This window comes from Bactrocera dorsalis, chromosome 1 (assembly GCF_023373825.1).
Source record: "Bactrocera dorsalis isolate Fly_Bdor chromosome 1, ASM2337382v1, whole genome shotgun sequence".
NCBI classification, from domain to species: domain Eukaryota; kingdom Metazoa; phylum Arthropoda; class Insecta; order Diptera; family Tephritidae; genus Bactrocera; species Bactrocera dorsalis.
In genome coordinates this window covers 60,723,554-60,743,669 of record NC_064303.1, presented here as the reverse complement: position 1 = coordinate 60,743,669, position 20,116 = coordinate 60,723,554, and the positions used below count along the sequence as shown (strand labels likewise).

Here is a 20,116-nt window from a genome sequence, read left to right as displayed (position 1 = left end):
TATCCGTCCCTGCAAGCTGTAACTTGAGTAAAAATTGTGATATCTTGATGAAACTTGGTACACGTATTTGGTGGCACCATAAGAAGGTCAAGTTCGAAAATGGGCGAAATCGGAGCACTGCCACGCCCACAAAATGGCGATAACCAAAAACTTATAAAGAGCTATAACTAAGCCATAAATAAAGATATGAAAATAAAATTTGGTGCAAAGGATCGCACTAGGAAGGGTCATATTTGGATGTATTTTTTTTGGAAAAGTGGGCATGGTCCCGTCCCTACTAAGTTGTTTGCAAATATCTCGTAAACTACTGAAGCTATATTAATGAAACTTTCAGAAGTAATTTCTTGAAGGTGCTATCTTAAAACGGAGGAAATCGGATTATAACCACGCCCACCTGCCATACAAATGTTATGTTGAAATCTACTAAAAATGCTTTAATTTAGTAAGGAAATACGCAATAAACCTTAAATTTCATGGCAAAGATGACACAGAGGGATTATATTCAAATTTAAAATGGGCGTGTCTCTGCCACTTAAGGGTCTAAAACCATATCTCAGAAACTAATCGACCAAATTCAGCGAAATTCGGTTCGAACCATTTCCGTAGCATCTATGGTTCGAAATTGGGCGAAATATATTCACAACGACGCCTACTTCCCATATGCCACAATTTTGAAGTCCATCTGATTCGTTCACGTTATAGTATATGAGTTCAACACCAGTGAAGATAACGGACCAAAACTTTGCACAAATACTGTATTTCTAGTGTAGCATAGCTCGAATAAAAATCACCGAGATCAGACCATTTTATTGAAAATATCGGTAAATATCTCAGATATTCTAAACATATTCATAGGAGATGTGTTCCTTCCAACAGTGTTCGCCTGTGCCAAAAATGGGCAAAATCAAGCCAATATTTCTTCTTGCCTCTTATTTGATTTTCACAATTCTAGTGGACTTTGTGCCGAATATATTGGTCAAATTTTGAATAACCTTAATAAATTTGCATGGAAATATGTTCATACTTTAGTCAACGTGTTGGCCCCCATATACATATGTAATAACACGATTTCTGCCTTTTCTTTTTACTTTACGACGAATATATTGCGTATTTCCTAAGATATCTTTAAAATATTATAAGAATATATTATACATTAAATTTTTTAGGCGCATGTAAACTATATTTGAAAATCAGTAAGAAATACTAACGTAAATTAATAGTAGTCTAGTATCAAAGGCACGCAATTAGAAAACCTGCTTTTCAGATGGACCAAATGCGACGCTTAAATGTTAAACTGAGCTAAACTTCAACCTCAGTCAAATTGTAATTATTATTAATTGTTTTAATTTTGTTTTTGCGAAAAAATCGCGATTTACAAAGCACCATAGATAGCTTATGGAAGGTTTAGGTATTAAGACACAGATGTTTACATAGACGTAATAATTTACAATATTTAGCATACATATATATTTAATGGGAATTAGTATTTATTCTTTAAAATTGTTTTCAATGTATTTGGCTACAAATCCCCTTACTCAAATGTTATTGAATAATTTTTAAAACAAAAATGGCTTACCTACCTATGTCTATTCACAACAACTCAAACTTTCAACCTTGATATATGGTATACTTAAAAATTGTTTTCACAAATTTTCTACCTAGCTTAGCCTTCACGAGCGAACATTTACGGAAGATGAACTCCTTTGTTTCAGAAAGCATTAAAAAATGCAATTTACGTAGTAGTTTTCCATGTAAATACTTTCAAGGCTATTAAGCAAATTACTAATTTCTAAGATATATATATTTGTATGTACTATATATGTATAATATATATATATTATTATGCTAGATGTTTATACTTTCAGTTACACTATATAACTTGAGTAGTGAAGTCTACATTTTTAGCTGAAATTTTAATTAATTAAGTGAAAATTTACCATAGTAGTGTTAGCATCATCAATGATATCAATAAAATAAAATATACTACGAAACTATATCAACATCCACTTGAAAAGAAGACTGAAGGAAGACCAGCAAGTTACCCTAAAAAGAGAACACAGGAGTCATTCGGAAGAAAAATCAGAAAGTATTTAAACACTTATTTTAATAGATTAAGATTAAATTATTTATTTTCTTTAGTAAGATTTAATTTTAAGAAATTATGCCTAGATTAAATAAAAGATCTGTTGTACAAAGTCGACTTGAAAATAGAAGACGTATGCAGATTCTTCGGGCTAACTCATTATATAGAGTTAGTGAGCAATCACATAATACTCAAAGCCATGCTAATCGCAGATTAGATCCAGAAGTCCGCCTGTCAGAACAAAGTATCAATACAGTTCAACATAGGACAAGGCGACAAAATCAAGAGTTTCGGTCTGCTGAGCAAAGTATAAATACTGTTCAGCAAAGGTCTCGGCGGGAAGATCCCGGAATAAGGTTAGCTGAACAAATCATAGATACCAATCAGCATAGAACCCGGCGACAAAATCCTCAATTTCGCTCTGAAGAGCAAAGTAGGAATACCCGAGAACATAGGTCACGGCGGGAGAACCCCGACGTTAGGTCTGCTGAGCAAAGTATAAATACTGTTCAGCATAGGTCTCGGCGGGAAAACCCAGAGCTTAGGTCTGCTGAGCAAAGTATAAATACTGTTCAGCATAGGTCTCGGCGGGAAAATCCCGAAATAAGGTCAGCTGAACAAATCATAGATACCATTCAGCATAGAACCCGGCGACAAAATCCTCAATTTCGCTCTGAAGAGCAAAGTAGGAATACCCGAGAACATAGGTCTCGGCGGGAAAACCCAGAGCTTAGGTCTGCTGAGCAAAGTATAAATACTGTTCAGCATAGGTCTCGGCGGGAAAACCCAGAGCTTAGGTCTGCTGAGCAAAGTATAAATACTGTTCAGCATAGGTCTCGGCGGGAAAATCCCGAAATAAGGTCAGCTGAACAAGTCATAGATACCATTCAGCATAGAACCCGGCGACAAAATCCTCAATTTCGCTCTGAAGAGCAAAGTAGGAATACCCGAGAACATAGGTCCCGGCGGGAGAACCCAGATCTTCGGTCTGCTGAGCAAAGTAGAAATTCAAGGCAACATAGAATTAGACGCCAAAACCCTATTATTCGGTCAAATGAGCAGTCTCATAATACCATAGTACACCGAGAACTTAGAAGAAATCCTAACTATAGACATTTAGAGCGCATACGTGATCAAACACAAAGAGAACGTTCGAGAAGAAATCCTGAAACAAGGAGAGAGGAACGTTATAGAGAAACGCAACGACGACAGCTTATCAGGAGGGGTGCAAGGGAACAAATTTTAAATCAGAGACGTCAACAACAAAATCAGGTCCGTATTCATAGAGAAAACTTGGCATATAGGCAAATTCAAAACGAAAGGCAGTCCCAACGAAATATATTAAACAGAGAAAATAATGTCTCTGATATTTTTGCAAATGGTGGCATTTCAAGAGATTTTCGAAGCATTTATTTTGAAAATATAAAGAAAGGTCCCACCGAAATATGTATTTGCTGTGGGGGATTATGGTTTCCACATCAAGTACGCAAGTTAAATTTCGGAACTATAACTCAAGTTCACCCAGATGCTTCATCTGCTTTCTTTTTAAAGCAAAAGTTTCCTTCTGAAGATGGAAACTACAACTTTTGCTTAACTTGCAAAAATGGGATTACCAAAAATAACATACCAAAAATATGTTTGTTAAATGGTCTAGACTTTCCGGATATACCAGATTGTTTAAAAAATTTAACCCCTATTGAAGAAAGGCTAATAATGCCTCGATTGCCTTTTATGACCATTCGTCCTTTGGGATATCAAGGCCAAAGTTCGATTAAAGGTGCCGTTGTCAATATACCTATTTCTGTTAATAATGTTGTGACATCTCTACCGAGGACTTTTGATCAAACTCATGTGATACAAATTCACTTAAGAAGACGTATGGAATACAATCATGATTATATGACTGATACCATACGGCCTGCGAAGGTTATGGAAGCTTTGCGATTCTTAGTGAATACTCCTCTGTATCGTGAGCATAATATACACATAAATGAGAATTGGATTTCAGGCTTTAATAACCAAGAAGAAGTTCCCTTTGTTGCATCTGCTGAAGATGATAGATTGGTTCAATCTCTTTATGAGGAACAGACTTCCCATAATAATCACTCAGACATTCCCATAGCACCTGTACCTGCAGAACTAAACCCAGGTGGTCAAGAGACTCTTTTAGACAATATTCCTGTAGAAAACATGGAATATAACCGTTTAGTTATAGCGCCAGGGGAAGGTCAAAGGCCAATTGACATGGTTCAAGATAATAATTCGGAAGAATTGTCATTTGGAACAATATACGTTGGGCAGAAACGTACATGCTCTGAAACATATAGTAAGATAGTACGTTCCGAAATTCGCCGCTTTGACCGCAGAGCGTGTACCATTCCAAAGTTGTTCTACGACTATAAAAAATTAGAATTACTGCAAATTAAGAATAGTACATCCATTTGCCTTCGAAAGTTTTCTGGTCCTAACCGTGTTACGGCGCAAAATGTATTAAATGAAAACTTTGTTCAAAACTTGATTCAACATGATGACGGTTACAAAGTTTTGAAAGGTGTTAGATCCTCTCCTGCTCACTGGGAAGCTGAGAAAAAAAAAGCAATTGCAATGATTCGCCAATTTGGGCTTCCAACCTTTTTCATAACTCTATCGTCTGCTGAATCTCAGTGGGTTGAGCTGTTGGTTATTCTGTCGAAAACTGTTGATTCAAAAGATATTTCACAAGAAGAAGCCAACATTTTATCAACCCAAGATAGATATCGCTTAATCCGCTCAGATGCGGTTACTTGTGCTAGATATTTTGATTACCGTTACCGGCAAATCCTTAAACTTTTTAAAGATAATACCGGCATTTTTGGAACACATTTTGTAAAAAACTATTACTGGAGAGTAGAGTTTCAACAGAGAGGTTCTCCGCATATACATGGCATGTATTGGCTTAATAATGCTCCCAAGATCAACCTTCAAAATCCTGAGACATTCTCCGAAGTCATTGATTTCATTGACACTTATGTTTCAACAGATGGTTCAGTAAGCCACTTGGAACATTATTTAGATTATCAAAAGCATAATCACAGTCGGTCGTGTACTAGAGAAATAAGAGGACAACAATTTTGTCGTTTTGGTATACCATATCCACCAATGCCTTGCACACAAATATTGCTTCCTTTTCCAGACACAACCCAAGATTTGGAAAGGCATAAGGAAAACTTTTCTAGAATTCAAAATGTTTTAAATTCAACTCTGACTACAGAAGATATATCGAATTTAGATAATTTTGAATATTTCTTGAGCGATAATAGAATAAACATGTCTTTTGATGACTATTTGCTAGCTCTGAGATCAAGCTTATCGAAACCTAAAATTTTTCTGAAAAGAAAAATTAAAGATCGATTTATAAATGCTTATAACCCTCTTATTTTGGAACTCCATAGGGCTAATATAGATATCCAATATATACTGGATGCATATGCTTGCTGTTCCTATATAATTAATTATATTAACAAATCGAACAGAGGAATTTCTAGGCTCTTAAATGAAGCTATATCAGAAGTAAATGCCGGAAATTATACAATAAAGCAAAAACTTCAACATATAGGTCATAAATTTATATCAGGCACGGAAATATCTGCACAAGAAGCTGTTTATTGCTGCATTGGGCTTCATCTTTCGGAAGCTAGTAATGGAGAAATATTTATAAATACCTCACGACCGGAGGAACGTGTTCGAATGGTAAAACCTAGGGCGGAACTTCAGAACCTTCCTTCAGACTCTACTGAAATATTTGTAGCTGGTATTTTAGACCGTTATGTGCAGCGGCCCGATCAGTTAGAAACTGTTTGCTTAGCAGATTTTGCATCTATGTTTAAATTTGTGAAATCCAATAGAATAGTGCAAGACAGTGATCATGAAGAAGAAGAGAGGGAAGATAATAACGTACCAGATATTGGGGTACCCATTGCACTAAGAGACGGTAGCGGTTTTGTTAAAAAACGTACCAAACCAATTATTATTCGGTACAGAAGGTTTAGTCCTGATGTGACCAAAGATGAGTATTTCCGCGAAATGGTAATGCTTTTCTATCCATGGCGGAATGAACAGCAAGATCTTATTGAAAATGATAATGAGCTAACTTGTATAACTCACCGTATTTTAATTGAGGGAAATCGAAAAAAATATGATGTTTTTGATCAAAGAGAACTGGAAAATGTCTTAGAAAGTCTTTATAATGAGACAGACCTAGAAGAAGCTGTGCAAAATGAACTACCTGTTGTGGAAAATGAGTTTCGGGTGTTAGCACTTCCAGAAATAAGCCCTAATATTAATTTGCTGGATTTGCATGGCGAACATACAACAGATAATGGTACTGAATCTGATTGCAATATTAGGCTTATTAAACTACCCCCTTTAATTTCGGTTGAGGAACTATTTTCTCTAGTTCAAGGTTTAAATATTAAGCAAAGAACATACTTGACTCATTTGATGCATCAGATTAAAACAAATCGACCATTTTATGAATTCATTGGGGGCGGAGCAGGTGTTGGAAAAAGTCGTTTGATATCTGCAATATATCAAGCTCTTAACCATCGCTTCAATTCTACACCTGGATCCAACCCAAGTTCTTTAAAAGTTCTCCTTTGTGCACCTACGGGTAAAGCAGCATTCGGGATAGGTGGACTGACACTTCACTCAATATTTTCTCTTCCTGTAAATCAGCTGAATAGAGAGTTGAGGCCCCTAAGCAGTGACATAGTTAACTCTTTGTATTCCAAACTTGCTGACTTAAAACTAATCATAATTGATGAAATATCAATGGTGGGCGCTCGAATGTTTAGCTATGTTGATGCTAGGCTTAAACAAATTTTTAAAACAAACAACCCATTCGGTGGCATACCGATTATAGTGTTTGGAGATTTGAAGCAACTCTCACCTGTTGGAGATAGGTGGATATTTTCTTCTAACCCTAATGATGCTTACAGCACTTTAGTTGGTTCTCCTTTGTGGGACTTGTTCAAATATTTTGAATTAACAGAAATAATGAGACAAAGGGACGATCAAGCTTTTGCTATTGCGTTAAACCATATGGCATCTGGCACTATGACAAATGATGATATATCATTAATTCAAACTCGGGTAGTTAATTCTGAAGAAGTCCCCGATGATGCGATCCATTTATTTTGGTCAAACGAAGAGACAAATAATTTCAATGCCCTTAAGCTCAGTCGAATTACAACTGAAGCTATTTCTTCAACTGCCAAAGACTCTGTAAGAGGAATGGGTATAGGTGATCAACAAGAGAATATTTTGGAAAGAGTTCAACTTTTCAAAACTTCTGAAACACAGGGACTTCCTTATGAGTTGACACTAAAAACCACTGCAAAATACATGATTACAGTGAATATAAACACATGTGATGGTTTAGTTAATGGGGCAACTGGAGAACTAATGCAAATTGATTATCCAGTAATTCTTTGGATTAAATTCTTTGAACCTTCTGTTGGTTTGATAGCACGATCCAAAAAGCCTCATCCTCTAGAAAGTTCTTGGACCCCAATTGAAAAAGTTGTTAGATCTTTTCAATATAAAAGAAATGAGCAAATTACAATTGAAAGAAATCAGTTTCCAGTTGTTCCAGCTGAGGGAATAACTATTCACAAAAGTCAGGGTGCTACATATAATAAAGTTGTCGTTCATACTCGACCCAGAATGCCTAGAGCTTCGATATATGTCGCTTGCAGTCGAGCTACTACGGCAGTAGGTCTTTTTATTGTCGGAAATTTTATTCCTCCTAATAAATTTTCCGAATCGGATCCAGTATTTAGGGAAATGATGGAATTGAGCACATCTAAAGCCCTGATTACAAGTTTCAATTTTATGATTTCTCGATCATCAGCACTTCAGATTTTATTTCATAATGTTCAGAGTCTCCACGCTCACATTAACGATATAAAAGGCGACTGTCTGCTGCTATCTTCAGATATTTTATGCTTCGTAGAAACCTGGAGCATTCCTGATGAACATTTTGAGATACCAGGATTTACTCTTATAAACGAGCTGAGGATAGATAGCACTGAGACAAGCAACCGAAATAAGCGGGGCCTTATAATTTATGCAAAACATAGTGTTGCCAGCTCTATAGAACCGAAGATTATAAAGAAAATTTATTCAGGCCGCAAAGTTTTAGAAGCAGTTTTGTTTAAATGTTTCAACAACAATATTCTGGTTCTTTACAGAAACTCAGCTTTTCCCCTCAGGCTTTTAATTGCAGAACTTCAAGAAATTCTTACTACAGAGTTGTGCAATCAAAATGTCTTAATTGTTGGAGATTTTAACATTTGTTTGAAGTCTACAGGGTCTACAATAAAAAATCTTCTTCAAGATAAAAACTTTAGTTCCCTGCTTAGTGTAGAATATTCAACTACACCTGTGGGGACGCAAATTGACTGGGCATTTTCAAACATGGATCATTCTCATGTTGATGCTATCACTTATGAGACAGTGCATAGCTATCATGATGGTATTTGTGTCTCTATTTCGGACTAAGGCTATGTACAATAGTATCTTTTTCACACATAAGGGCATTAGAATAGGTTAAAAATATGACATTATGAATTAATAAATAAATATTTAAACTAAGAAATTTTAAATCATTTGTGTAATTTGTTAATATTTAAGAATTTGTATAAATATAAGGTAGAATTAAAATAATTTAATAAATCTTTCAAAATTGTAATATTATATAATAAAATATACATTATTATATATTAAGAGAAATGCAGTTTTTTGAAAAAAAAAATATTGTTTTAAATAAAATATATTATTTGTTAATATATAAGAATTTGTATAAATATAAAGTAGAAGTAAATATTTTAATAATAAATGAAATGTACGTAGGATACATTTTGCTATTTGTAAAAACATATCTTTAGAATTTAAAAATATAACATTTAATTATTAAAATATATAATACTTATTACTTCTAAGTCAAACTTGTATAATCTTATTCATGTAAGAAATAAAATGTGCATTAACTTCGAAAAACGATTGTTTTTTTACATAGTCCTCAATACAGTTAAAATAAATGAAAATACAATTCAATACTCAAAGTACACAAATTGATATAATCTAATTAATTTTACAGCAAAATAAAAAAATATGTAAATGACGGATAATGAAATCTCAATTATCACTTTATCATGCGAGAGTATAAAATGTTCGGTGACACCCGAACTTAGCCCTTCCTTACTTGTTTATTTATGCATACATAATACTTCTTATTTCTTATTAATGTTTTAAATTTATACTATTGCTTTTCTGATATTACATAAAGCAATTTTGAATTAATCCTCTTGCCAGAAATTATTTCGTAATCCATTTTTAACTATAATATAAATTTCAATGTCCAACACTTATGAATGACTTGCTCGTATTGATAGAAGTTTACCGAATGACAACTGATAACAAAATGCTAAAACATTTGTCTAACCGTAAGTACAACCGTCAGTCTTCATACTAGTAATAAAAATCACACTTTCAGCAAAATGAAAAATCGCCTAACATTAATGAAAGAAAGCCTAACAATCAAAAATGAATAAATACCTAATTAGGCGTTTCTTCATTTTTGATTGTTAGGCTTTCTTTCATTATGAAGAATTAATTACCTAACAATTTTAATGAAGAAATTCCTAAAATGTTAGGCATTCTTTCATTATGAACAACCGCCTAATTCCTATATGCAATTTTTAGGCACTATTTCTTTTTTTTTTGGCGTTAGTTCGTTAGGCCTTTATTCACTGAGCCTCAAAAAGGATTGGTTAGATCGGGGTGCCCCCAATTCGCTTTTTACGCCCGTATCGAGAATATACGTCGCCAACTCGTTCACGTCGATCCGCCAATTTATAATAGTTTAAAGTGCTAGTCCAAATTTGGATTCTCCATCCGATCGCGTGTGTGTGTGTGTGCAGGAGCATCAAGAGCATCAGTAGTGAATAGTGAACAGTGTAATAAAAAAAAATAAAGAATTGTAAATATCTTGAATATCTTGGAATTTGTATTATAAAAATATTGAAGTTTCGCCCACAAAGGGAAATACATACCTATATATAAATTGTTACATTTTTATCCACTAAAATTGGGAAATCTTTCATTTAACTTAAAACACAAAGGGATATCTAATTAAAGGTAAAGTAAGTATACCCCGCAAAATACATAGTGAAACTAACTCCAACAAGCAAATGGTCCTTCGAGCCTCTCAGAAAGGCACCTAAAATAAAACTCCACAAACGTATATAAGAAGTGAAAAAATAACAAGTAAGGAAGGGCTAAGTTCGGGTGTCACCGAACATTTTATACTCTCGCATGATAAAGTGATAATTGAGATTTCATTATCCGTCATTTACATATTTTTTTATTTTGCTGTAAAATTAATTAGATTATATCAATTTGTGTACTTTGAGTATTGAATTGTATTTTCATTTATTTTAACTGTATTGAGGACTATGTAAAAAAACAATCGTTTTTCGAAGTTAATGCACATTTTATTTCTTACATGAATAAGATTATACAAGTTTGACTTAGAAGTAATAAGTATTATATATTTTAATAATTAAATGTTATATTTTTAAATTCTAAAGATATGTTTTTACAAATAGCAAAATGTATCCTACGTACATTTCATTTATTATTAAAATATTTACTTCTACTTTATATTTATACAAATTCTTATATATTAACAAATAATATATTTTATTTAAAACAATATTTTTTTTTTCAAAAAACTGCATTTCTCTTAATATATAATAATGTATATTTTATTATATAATATTACAATTTTGAAAGATTTATTAAATTATTTTAATTCTACCTTATATTTATACAAATTCTTAAATATTAACAAATTACACAAATGATTTAAAATTTCTTAGTTTAAATATTTATTTATTAATTCATAATGTCATATTTTTAACCTATTCTAATGCCCTTATGTGTGAAAAAGATACTATTGTACATAGCCTTAGTCCGAAATAGAGACACAAATACCATCATGATAGCTATGCACTGTCTCATAAGTGATAGCATCAACATGAGAATGATCCATGTTTGAAAATGCCCAGTCAATTTGCGTCCCCACAGGTGTAGTTGAATATTCTACACTAAGCAGGGAACTAAAGTTTTTATCTTGAAGAAGATTTTTTATTGTAGACCCTGTAGACTTCAAACAAATGTTAAAATCTCCAACAATTAAGACATTTTGATTGCACAACTCTGTAGTAAGAATTTCTTGAAGTTCTGCAATTAAAAGCCTGAGGGGAAAAGCTGAGTTTCTGTAAAGAACCAGAATATTGTTGTTGAAACATTTAAACAAAACTGCTTCTAAAACTTTGCGGCCTGAATAAATTTTCTTTATAATCTTCGGTTCTATAGAGCTGGCAACACTATGTTTTGCATAAATTATAAGGCCCCGCTTATTTCGGTTGCTTGTCTCAGTGCTATCTATCCTCAGCTCGTTTATAAGAGTAAATCCTGGTATCTCAAAATGTTCATCAGGAATGCTCCAGGTTTCTACGAAGCATAAAATATCTGAAGATAGCAGCAGACAGTCGCCTTTTATATCGTTAATGTGAGCGTGGAGACTCTGAACATTATGAAATAAAATCTGAAGTGCTGATGATCGAGAAATCATAAAATTGAAACTTGTAATCAGGGCTTTAGATGTGCTCAATTCCATCATTTCCCTAAATACTGGATCCGATTCGGAAAATTTATTAGGAGGAATAAAATTTCCGACAATAAAAAGACCTACTGCCGTAGTAGCTCGACTGCAAGCGACATATATCGAAGCTCTAGGCATTCTGGGTCGAGTATGAACGACAACTTTATTATATGTAGCACCCTGACTTTTGTGAATAGTTATTCCCTCAGCTGGAACAACTGGAAACTGATTTCTTTCAATTGTAATTTGCTCATTTCTTTTATATTGAAAAGATCTAACAACTTTTTCAATTGGGGTCCAAGAACTTTCTAGAGAATGAGGCTTTTTGGATCGTGCTATCAAACCAACAGAAGGTTCAAAGAATTTAATCCAAAGAATTACTGGATAATCAATTTGCATTAGTTCTCCAGTTGCCCCATTAACTAAACCATCACATGTGTTTATATTCACTGTAATCATGTATTTTGCAGTGGTTTTTAGTGTCAACTCATAAGGAAGTCCCTGTGTTTCAGAAGTTTTGAAAAGTTGAACTCTTTCCAAAATATTCTCTTGTTGATCACCTATACCCATTCCTCTTACAGAGTCTTTGGCAGTTGAAGAAATAGCTTCAGTTGTAATTCGACTGAGCTTAAGGGCATTGAAATTATTTGTCTCTTCGTTTGACCAAAATAAATGGATCGCATCATCGGGGACTTCTTCAGAATTAACTACCCGAGTTTGAATTAATGATATATCATCATTTGTCATAGTGCCAGATGCCATATGGTTTAACGCAATAGCAAAAGCTTGATCGTCCCTTTGTCTCATTATTTCTGTTAATTCAAAATATTTGAACAAGTCCCACAAAGGAGAACCAACTAAAGTGCTGTAAGCATCATTAGGGTTAGAAGAAAATATCCACCTATCTCCAACAGGTGAGAGTTGCTTCAAATCTCCAAACACTATAATCGGTATGCCACCGAATGGGTTGTTTGTTTTAAAAATTTGTTTAAGCCTAGCATCAACATAGCTAAACATTCGAGCGCCCACCATTGATATTTCATCAATTATGATTAGTTTTAAGTCAGCAAGTTTGGAATACAAAGAGTTAACTATGTCACTGCTTAGGGGCCTCAACTCTCTATTCAGCTGATTTACAGGAAGAGAAAATATTGAGTGAAGTGTCAGTCCACCTATCCCGAATGCTGCTTTACCCGTAGGTGCACAAAGGAGAACTTTTAAAGAACTTGGGTTGGATCCAGGTGTAGAATTGAAGCGATGGTTAAGAGCTTGATATATTGCAGATATCAAACGACTTTTTCCAACACCTGCTCCGCCCCCAATGAATTCATAAAATGGTCGATTTGTTTTAATCTGATGCATCAAATGAGTCAAGTATGTTCTTTGCTTAATATTTAAACCTTGAACTAGAGAAAATAGTTCCTCAACCGAAATTAAAGGGGGTAGTTTAATAAGCCTAATATTGCAATCAGATTCAGTACCATTATCTGTTGTATGTTCGCCATGCAAATCCAGCAAATTAATATTAGGGCTTATTTCTGGAAGTGCTAACACCCGAAACTCATTTTCCACAACAGGTAGTTCATTTTGCACAGCTTCTTCTAGGTCTGTCTCATTATAAAGACTTTCTAAGACATTTTCCAGTTCTCTTTGATCAAAAACATCATATTTTTTTCGATTTCCCTCAATTAAAATACGGTGAGTTATACAAGTTAGCTCATTATCATTTTCAATAAGATCTTGCTGTTCATTCCGCCATGGATAGAAAAGCATTACCATTTCGCGGAAATACTCATCTTTGGTCACATCAGGACTAAACCTTCTGTACCGAATAATAATTGGTTTGGTACGTTTTTTAACAAAACCGCTACCGTCTCTTAGTGCAATGGGTACCCCAATATCTGGTACGTTATTATCTTCCCTCTCTTCTTCTTCATGATCACTGTCTTGCACTATTCTATTGGATTTCACAAATTTAAACATAGATGCAAAATCTGCTAAGCAAACAGTTTCTAACTGATCGGGCCGCTGCACATAACGGTCTAAAATACCAGCTACAAATATTTCAGTAGAGTCTGAAGGAAGGTTCTGAAGTTCCGCCCTAGGTTTTACCATTCGAACACGTTCCTCCGGTCGTGAGGTATTTATAAATATTTCTCCATTACTAGCTTCCGAAAGATGAAGCCCAATGCAGCAATAAACAGCTTCTTGTGCAGATATTTCCGTGCCTGATATAAATTTATGACCTATATGTTGAAGTTTTTGCTTTATTGTATAATTTCCGGCATTTACTTCTGATATAGCTTCATTTAAGAGCCTAGAAATTCCTCTGTTCGATTTGTTAATATAATTAATTATATAGGAACAGCAAGCATATGCATCCAGTATATATTGGATATCCATATTAGCCCTATGGAGTTCCAAAATAAGAGGATTATAAGCATTTATAAATCGATCTTTAATTTTTCTTTTCAGAAAAATTTTAGGTTTCGATAAGCTTGATCTCAGAGCTAGCAAATAGTCATCAAAAGACATGTTTATTCTATTATCGCTCAAGAAATATTCAAAATTATCTAAATTCGATATATCTTCTGTAGTCAGAGTTGAATTTAAAATATTTTGAATTCTAGAAAAGTTTCCCTTATGCCTTTCCAAATCTTGGGTTGTGTCTGGAAAAGGAAGCAATATTTGTGTGCAAGGCATTGGTGGATATGGTATACCAAACCGACAAAATTGTTGTCCTCTTATTTCTCTAGTACACGACCGACTGTGATTATGCTTTTGATAATCTAAATAATGTTCCAAGTGGCTTACTGAACCATCTGTTGAAACATAAGTGTCAATGAAATCAATGACTTCGGAGAATGTCTCAGGATTTTGAAGGTTGATCTTGGGAGCATTATTAAGCCAATACATGCCATGTATATGCGGAGAACCTCTCTGTTGAAACTCTACTCTCCAGTAATAGTTTTTTACAAAATGTGTTCCAAAAATGCCGGTATTATCTTTAAAAAGTTTAAGGATTTGCCGGTAACGGTAATCAAAATATCTAGCACAAGTAACCGCATCTGAGCGGATTAAGCGATATCTATCTTGGGTTGATAAAATGTTGGCTTCTTCTTGTGAAATATCTTTTGAATCAACAGTTTTCGACAGAATAACCAACAGCTCAACCCACTGAGATTCAGCAGACGATAGAGTTATGAAAAAGGTTGGAAGCCCAAATTGGCGAATCATTGCAATTGCTTTTTTTTTCTCAGCTTCCCAGTGAGCAGGAGAGGATCTAACACCTTTCAAAACTTTGTAACCGTCATCATGTTGAATCAAGTTTTGAACAAAGTTTTCATTTAATACATTTTGCGCCGTAACACGGTTAGGACCAGAAAACTTTCGAAGGCAAATGGATGTACTATTCTTAATTTGCAGTAATTCTAATTTTTTATAGTCGTAGAACAACTTTGGAATGGTACACGCTCTGCGGTCAAAGCGGCGAATTTCGGAACGTACTATCTTACTATATGTTTCAGAGCATGTACGTTTCTGCCCAACGTATATTGTTCCAAATGACAATTCTTCCGAATTATTATCTTGAACCATGTCAATTGGCCTTTGACCTTCCCCTGGCGCTATAACTAAACGGTTATATTCCATGTTTTCTACAGGAATATTGTCTAAAAGAGTCTCTTGACCACCTGGGTTTAGTTCTGCAGGTACAGGTGCTATGGGAATGTCTGAGTGATTATTATGGGAAGTCTGTTCCTCATAAAGAGATTGAACCAATCTATCATCTTCAGCAGATGCAACAAAGGGAACTTCTTCTTGGTTATTAAAGCCTGAAATCCAATTCTCATTTATGTGTATATTATGCTCACGATACAGAGGAGTATTCACTAAGAATCGCAAAGCTTCCACAACCTTCGCAGGCCGTATGGTATCAGTCATATAATCATGATTGTATTCCATACGTCTTCTTAAGTGAATTTGTATCACATGAGTTTGATCAAAAGTCCTCGGTAGAGATGTCACAACATTATTAACAGAAATAGGTATATTGACAACGGCACCTTTAATCGAACTTTGGCCTTGATATCCCAAAGGACGAATGGTCATAAAAGGCAATCGAGGCATTATTAGCCTTTCTTCAATAGGGGTTAAATTTTTTAAACAATCTGGTATATCCGGAAAGTCTAGACCATTTAACAAACATATTTTTGGTATGTTATTTTTGGTAATCCCATTTTTGCAACTTAAGCAAAAGTTGTAGTTTCCATCTTCAGAAGGAAACTTTTGCTTTAAAAAGAAAGCAGATGAAGCATCTGGGTGAACTTGAGTTATAGTTCCGAAAATTTAACTTGCGTACTTGATGTGGAAACCATAATCCCCCACAGCAAATACATATTTCGGTGGGACCTTTCTTTATATTTTCAAAATAAATGCTTCGAAAATCTCTTGAAATGCCACCATTTGCAAAAATATCAGAGATTTCGTTGGGACTGCCTTTCGTTTTGAATTTGCCTATATGCCAAGTTTTCTCTATGAATACGGACCTGATTTTGTTGTTGACGTCTCTGATTTAAAATTTGTTCCCTTGCACCACTCCTGATAAGCTGTCGTCGTTGCGTTTCTCTATAACGTTCCTCTCTCCTTGTTTCAGGATTTCTTCTCGAACGTTCTCTTTGTGTTTGATCACGTATGCGCTCTAAATGTCTATAGTTAGGATTTCTTCTAAGTTCTCGGTGTACTATGGTATTATGAGACTGCTCATTTGACCGAATAATAGGGTTTTGGCGTCTAATTCTATGTTGCCTTGAATTTCTACTTTGCTCAGCAGACCGAAGATCTGGGTTCTCCCGCCGGGACCTATGTTCTCGGGTATTCCTACTTTGCTCTTCAGAGCGAAATTGAGGATTTTGTCGCCGGGTTCTATGCTGAATGGTATCTATGACTTGTTCAGCTGACCTTATTTCGGGATTTTCCCGCCGAGACCTATGCTGAACAGTATTTATACTTTGCTCAGCAGACCTAAGCTCTGGGTTTTCCCGCCGAGACCTATGCTGAACAGTATTTATACTTTGCTCAGCAGACCTAAGCTCTGGGTTTTCCCGCCGAGACCTATGTTCTCGGGTATTCCTACTTTGCTCTTCAGAGCGAAATTGAGGATTTTGTCGCCGGGTTCTATGCTGAATGGTATCTATGATTTGTTCAGCTGACCTTATTTCGGGATTTTCCCGCCGAGACCTATGCTGAACAGTATTTATACTTTGCTCAGCAGACCTAACGTCGGGGTTCTCCCGCCGTGACCTATGTTCTCGGGTATTCCTACTTTGCTCTTCAGAGCGAAATTGAGGATTTTGTCGCCGGGTTCTATGCTGATTGGTATCTATGATTTGTTCAGCTAACCTTATTCCGGGATCTTCCCGCCGAGACCTTTGCTGAACAGTATTTATACTTTGCTCAGCAGACCGAAACTCTTGATTTTGTCGCCTTGTCCTATGTTGAACTGTATTGATACTTTGTTCTGACAGGCGGACTTCTGGATCTAATCTGCGATTAGCATGGCTTTGAGTATTATGTGATTGCTCACTAACTCTATATAATGAGTTAGCCCGAAGAATCTGCATACGTCTTCTATTTTCAAGTCGACTTTGTACAACAGATCTTTTATTTAATCTAGGCATAATTTCTTAAAATTAAATCTTACTAAAGAAAATAAATAATTTAATCTTAATCTATTAAAATAAGTGTTTAAATACTTTCTGATTTTTCTTCCGAATGACTCCTGTGTTCTCTTTTTAGGGTAACTTGCTGGTCTTCCTTCAGTCTTCTTTTCAAGTGGATGTTGATATAGTTTCGTAGTATATTTTATTTTATTGATATCATTGATGATGCTAACACTACTATGGTAAATTTTCACTTAATTAATTAAAATTTCAGCTAAAAATGTAGACTTCACTACTCAAGTTATATAGTGTAACTGAAAGTATAAACATCTAGCATAATAATATATATATATTATACATATATAGTACATACAAATATATATATCTTAGAAATTAGTAATTTGCTTAATAGCCTTGAAAGTATTTACATGGAAAACTACTACGTAAATTGCATTTTTTAATGCTTTCTGAAACAAAGGAGTTCATCTTCCGTAAATGTTCGCTCGTGAAGGCTAAGCTAGGTAGAAAATTTGTGAAAACAATTTTTAAGTATACCATATATCAAGGTTGAAAGTTTGAGTTGTTGTGAATAGACATAGGTAGGTAAGCCATTTTTGTTTTAAAAATTATTCAATAACATTTGAGTAAGGGGATTTGTAGCCAAATACATTGAAAACAATTTTAAAGAATAAATACTAATTCCCATTAAATATATATGTATGCTAAATATTGTAAATTATTACGTCTATGTAAACATCTGTGTCTTAATACCTAAACCTTCCATAAGCTATCTATGGTGCTTTGTAAATCGCGATTTTTTCGCAAAAACAAAATTAAAACAATTAATAATAATTACAATTTGACTGAGGTTGAAGTTTAGCTCAGTTTAACATTTAAGCGTCGCATTTGGTCCATCTGAAAAGCAGGTTTTCTAATTGCGTGCCTTTGATACTAGACTACTATTAATTTACGTTAGTATTTCTTACTGATTTTCAAATATAGTTTACATGCGCCTAAAAAATTTAATGTATAATATATTCTTATAATATTTTAAAGATATCTTAGGAAATACGCAATATATTCGTCGTAAAGTAAAAAGAAAAGGCAGAAATCGTGTTATTACATATGTATATGGGGGCCAACACGTTGACTAAAGTATGAACATATTTCCATGCAAATTTATTAAGGTTATTCAAAATTTGACCAATATATTCGGCACAAAGTCCACTAGAATTGTGAAAATCAAATAAGAGGCAAGAAGAAATATTGGCTTGATTTTGCCCATTTTTGGCACAGGCGAACACTGTTGGAAGGAACACATCTCCTATGAATATGTTTAGAATATCTGAGATATTTACCGATATTTTCAATAAAATGGTCTGATCTCGGTGATTTTTATTCGAGCTATGCTACACTAGAAATACAGTATTTGTGCAAAGTTTTGGTCCGTTATCTTCACTGGTGTTGAACTCATATACTATAACGTGAACGAATCAGATGGACTTCAAAATTGTGGCATATGGGAAGTAGGCGTCGTTGTGAATATATTTCGCCCAATTTCGAACCATAGATGCTACGGAAATGGTTCGAACCGAATTTCGCTGAATTTGGTCGATTAGTTTCTGAGATATGGTTTTAGACCCTTAAGTGGCAGAGACACGCCCATTTTAAATTTGAATATAATCCCTCTGTGTCATCTTTGCCATGAAATTTAAGGTTTATTGCGTATTTCCTTACTAAATTAAAGCATTTTTAGTAGATTTCAACATAACATTTGTATGGCAGGTGGGCGTGGTTATAATCCGATTTCCTCCGTTTTAAGATAGCACCTTCAAGAAATTACTTCTGAAAGTTTCATTAATATAGCTTCAGTAGTTTACGAGATATTTGCAAACAACTTAGTAGGGACGGGACCATGCCCACTTTTCCAAAAAAAATACATCCAAATATGACCCTTCCTAGTGCGATCCTTTGCACCAAATTTTATTTTCATATCTTTATTTATGGCTTAGTTATAGCTCTTTATAAGTTTTTGGTTATCGCCATTTTGTGGGCGTGGCAGTGCTCCGATTTCGCCCATTTTCGAACTTGACCTTCTTATGGTGCCACCAAATACGTGTACCAAGTTTCATCAAGATATCACAATTTTTACTCAAGTTACAGCTTGCAGGGACGGATAGACAGACATCCGGATTTCAACTCTACTCGTCACCCTGATCACTTTGGTATATGTAACCATATATCTGACGATATATACCGTTATTAGCAACTAGATTGCAAGAGTATAAAAATGATGCCCTCTGAATTACATGAAAATATCTCAGAGATTTACCTATATTTTTGGTGAAAAATTAGGTTAGGCACTGAGTTCTTCGTGTTCGATATCAGGGACCTTGAAGTTGTGAAGTTATAGTCCGATCACGACAATTTTTCCACAAGGGATACCTCAGCTTAAATACCGTATTTGTATAAAGTTTTATTCCGCTATCATCATTGGTTCCTAATGTATATATTATACAGAGACGGCATCAGATCGAATTCAAAATAGCGTTATATTGGAAGATGGCGTGGTTGTGAACCGATTTCACCCATATTTCGTACATGTCATCAGGGTGCTAAGAAAATATTATATACCGAATTTCATTTAAATCGGTCGAGTAGTTC

The 20,116-nt window shown here is 34.6% G+C and overlaps 2 protein-coding genes and 1 long non-coding RNA gene across 7 annotated transcripts in view; 1 reads left to right on the top strand and 2 right to left on the bottom strand.

Annotated features, from left to right (window-relative positions):
• Nucleotides 1-20,116, bottom strand: part of LOC105222656 (uncharacterized) — an 83,014-nt gene that overhangs the window by 40,791 nt on the left and 22,107 nt on the right. The gene's annotated exons all lie outside the window — the stretch shown is intronic.
• Nucleotides 1,104-8,872, top strand: LOC125780253 (uncharacterized). Its single transcript, XM_049462186.1, has 2 exons — nt 1,104-2,601; nt 2,665-8,872. Exons 1-2 carry the CDS (start codon nt 2,162-2,164, stop codon nt 8,621-8,623), a joined length of 6,399 nt encoding a protein of 2,132 aa, XP_049318143.1. The 5' UTR covers nt 1,104-2,161; the 3' UTR covers nt 8,624-8,872.
• On the bottom strand, nt 10,845-18,530 carry LOC125780325 (trichohyalin-like). 2 transcript variants are annotated; one of them, XM_049462338.1, is made up of 2 exons: nt 17,067-18,530; nt 10,845-16,877 (listed from the first exon to the last, which is right to left on the bottom strand). In XM_049462338.1, exon 2 carries the CDS (start codon nt 15,918-15,920, stop codon nt 11,094-11,096), a length of 4,827 nt encoding a protein of 1,608 aa, XP_049318295.1. In that variant the 5' UTR covers nt 15,921-16,877; nt 17,067-18,530; the 3' UTR covers nt 10,845-11,093. The 2 variants fall into 2 exon arrangements, with proteins under 2 accessions (XP_049318295.1, XP_049318296.1); XM_049462339.1 differs by having other exon boundaries at nt 10,856-16,877.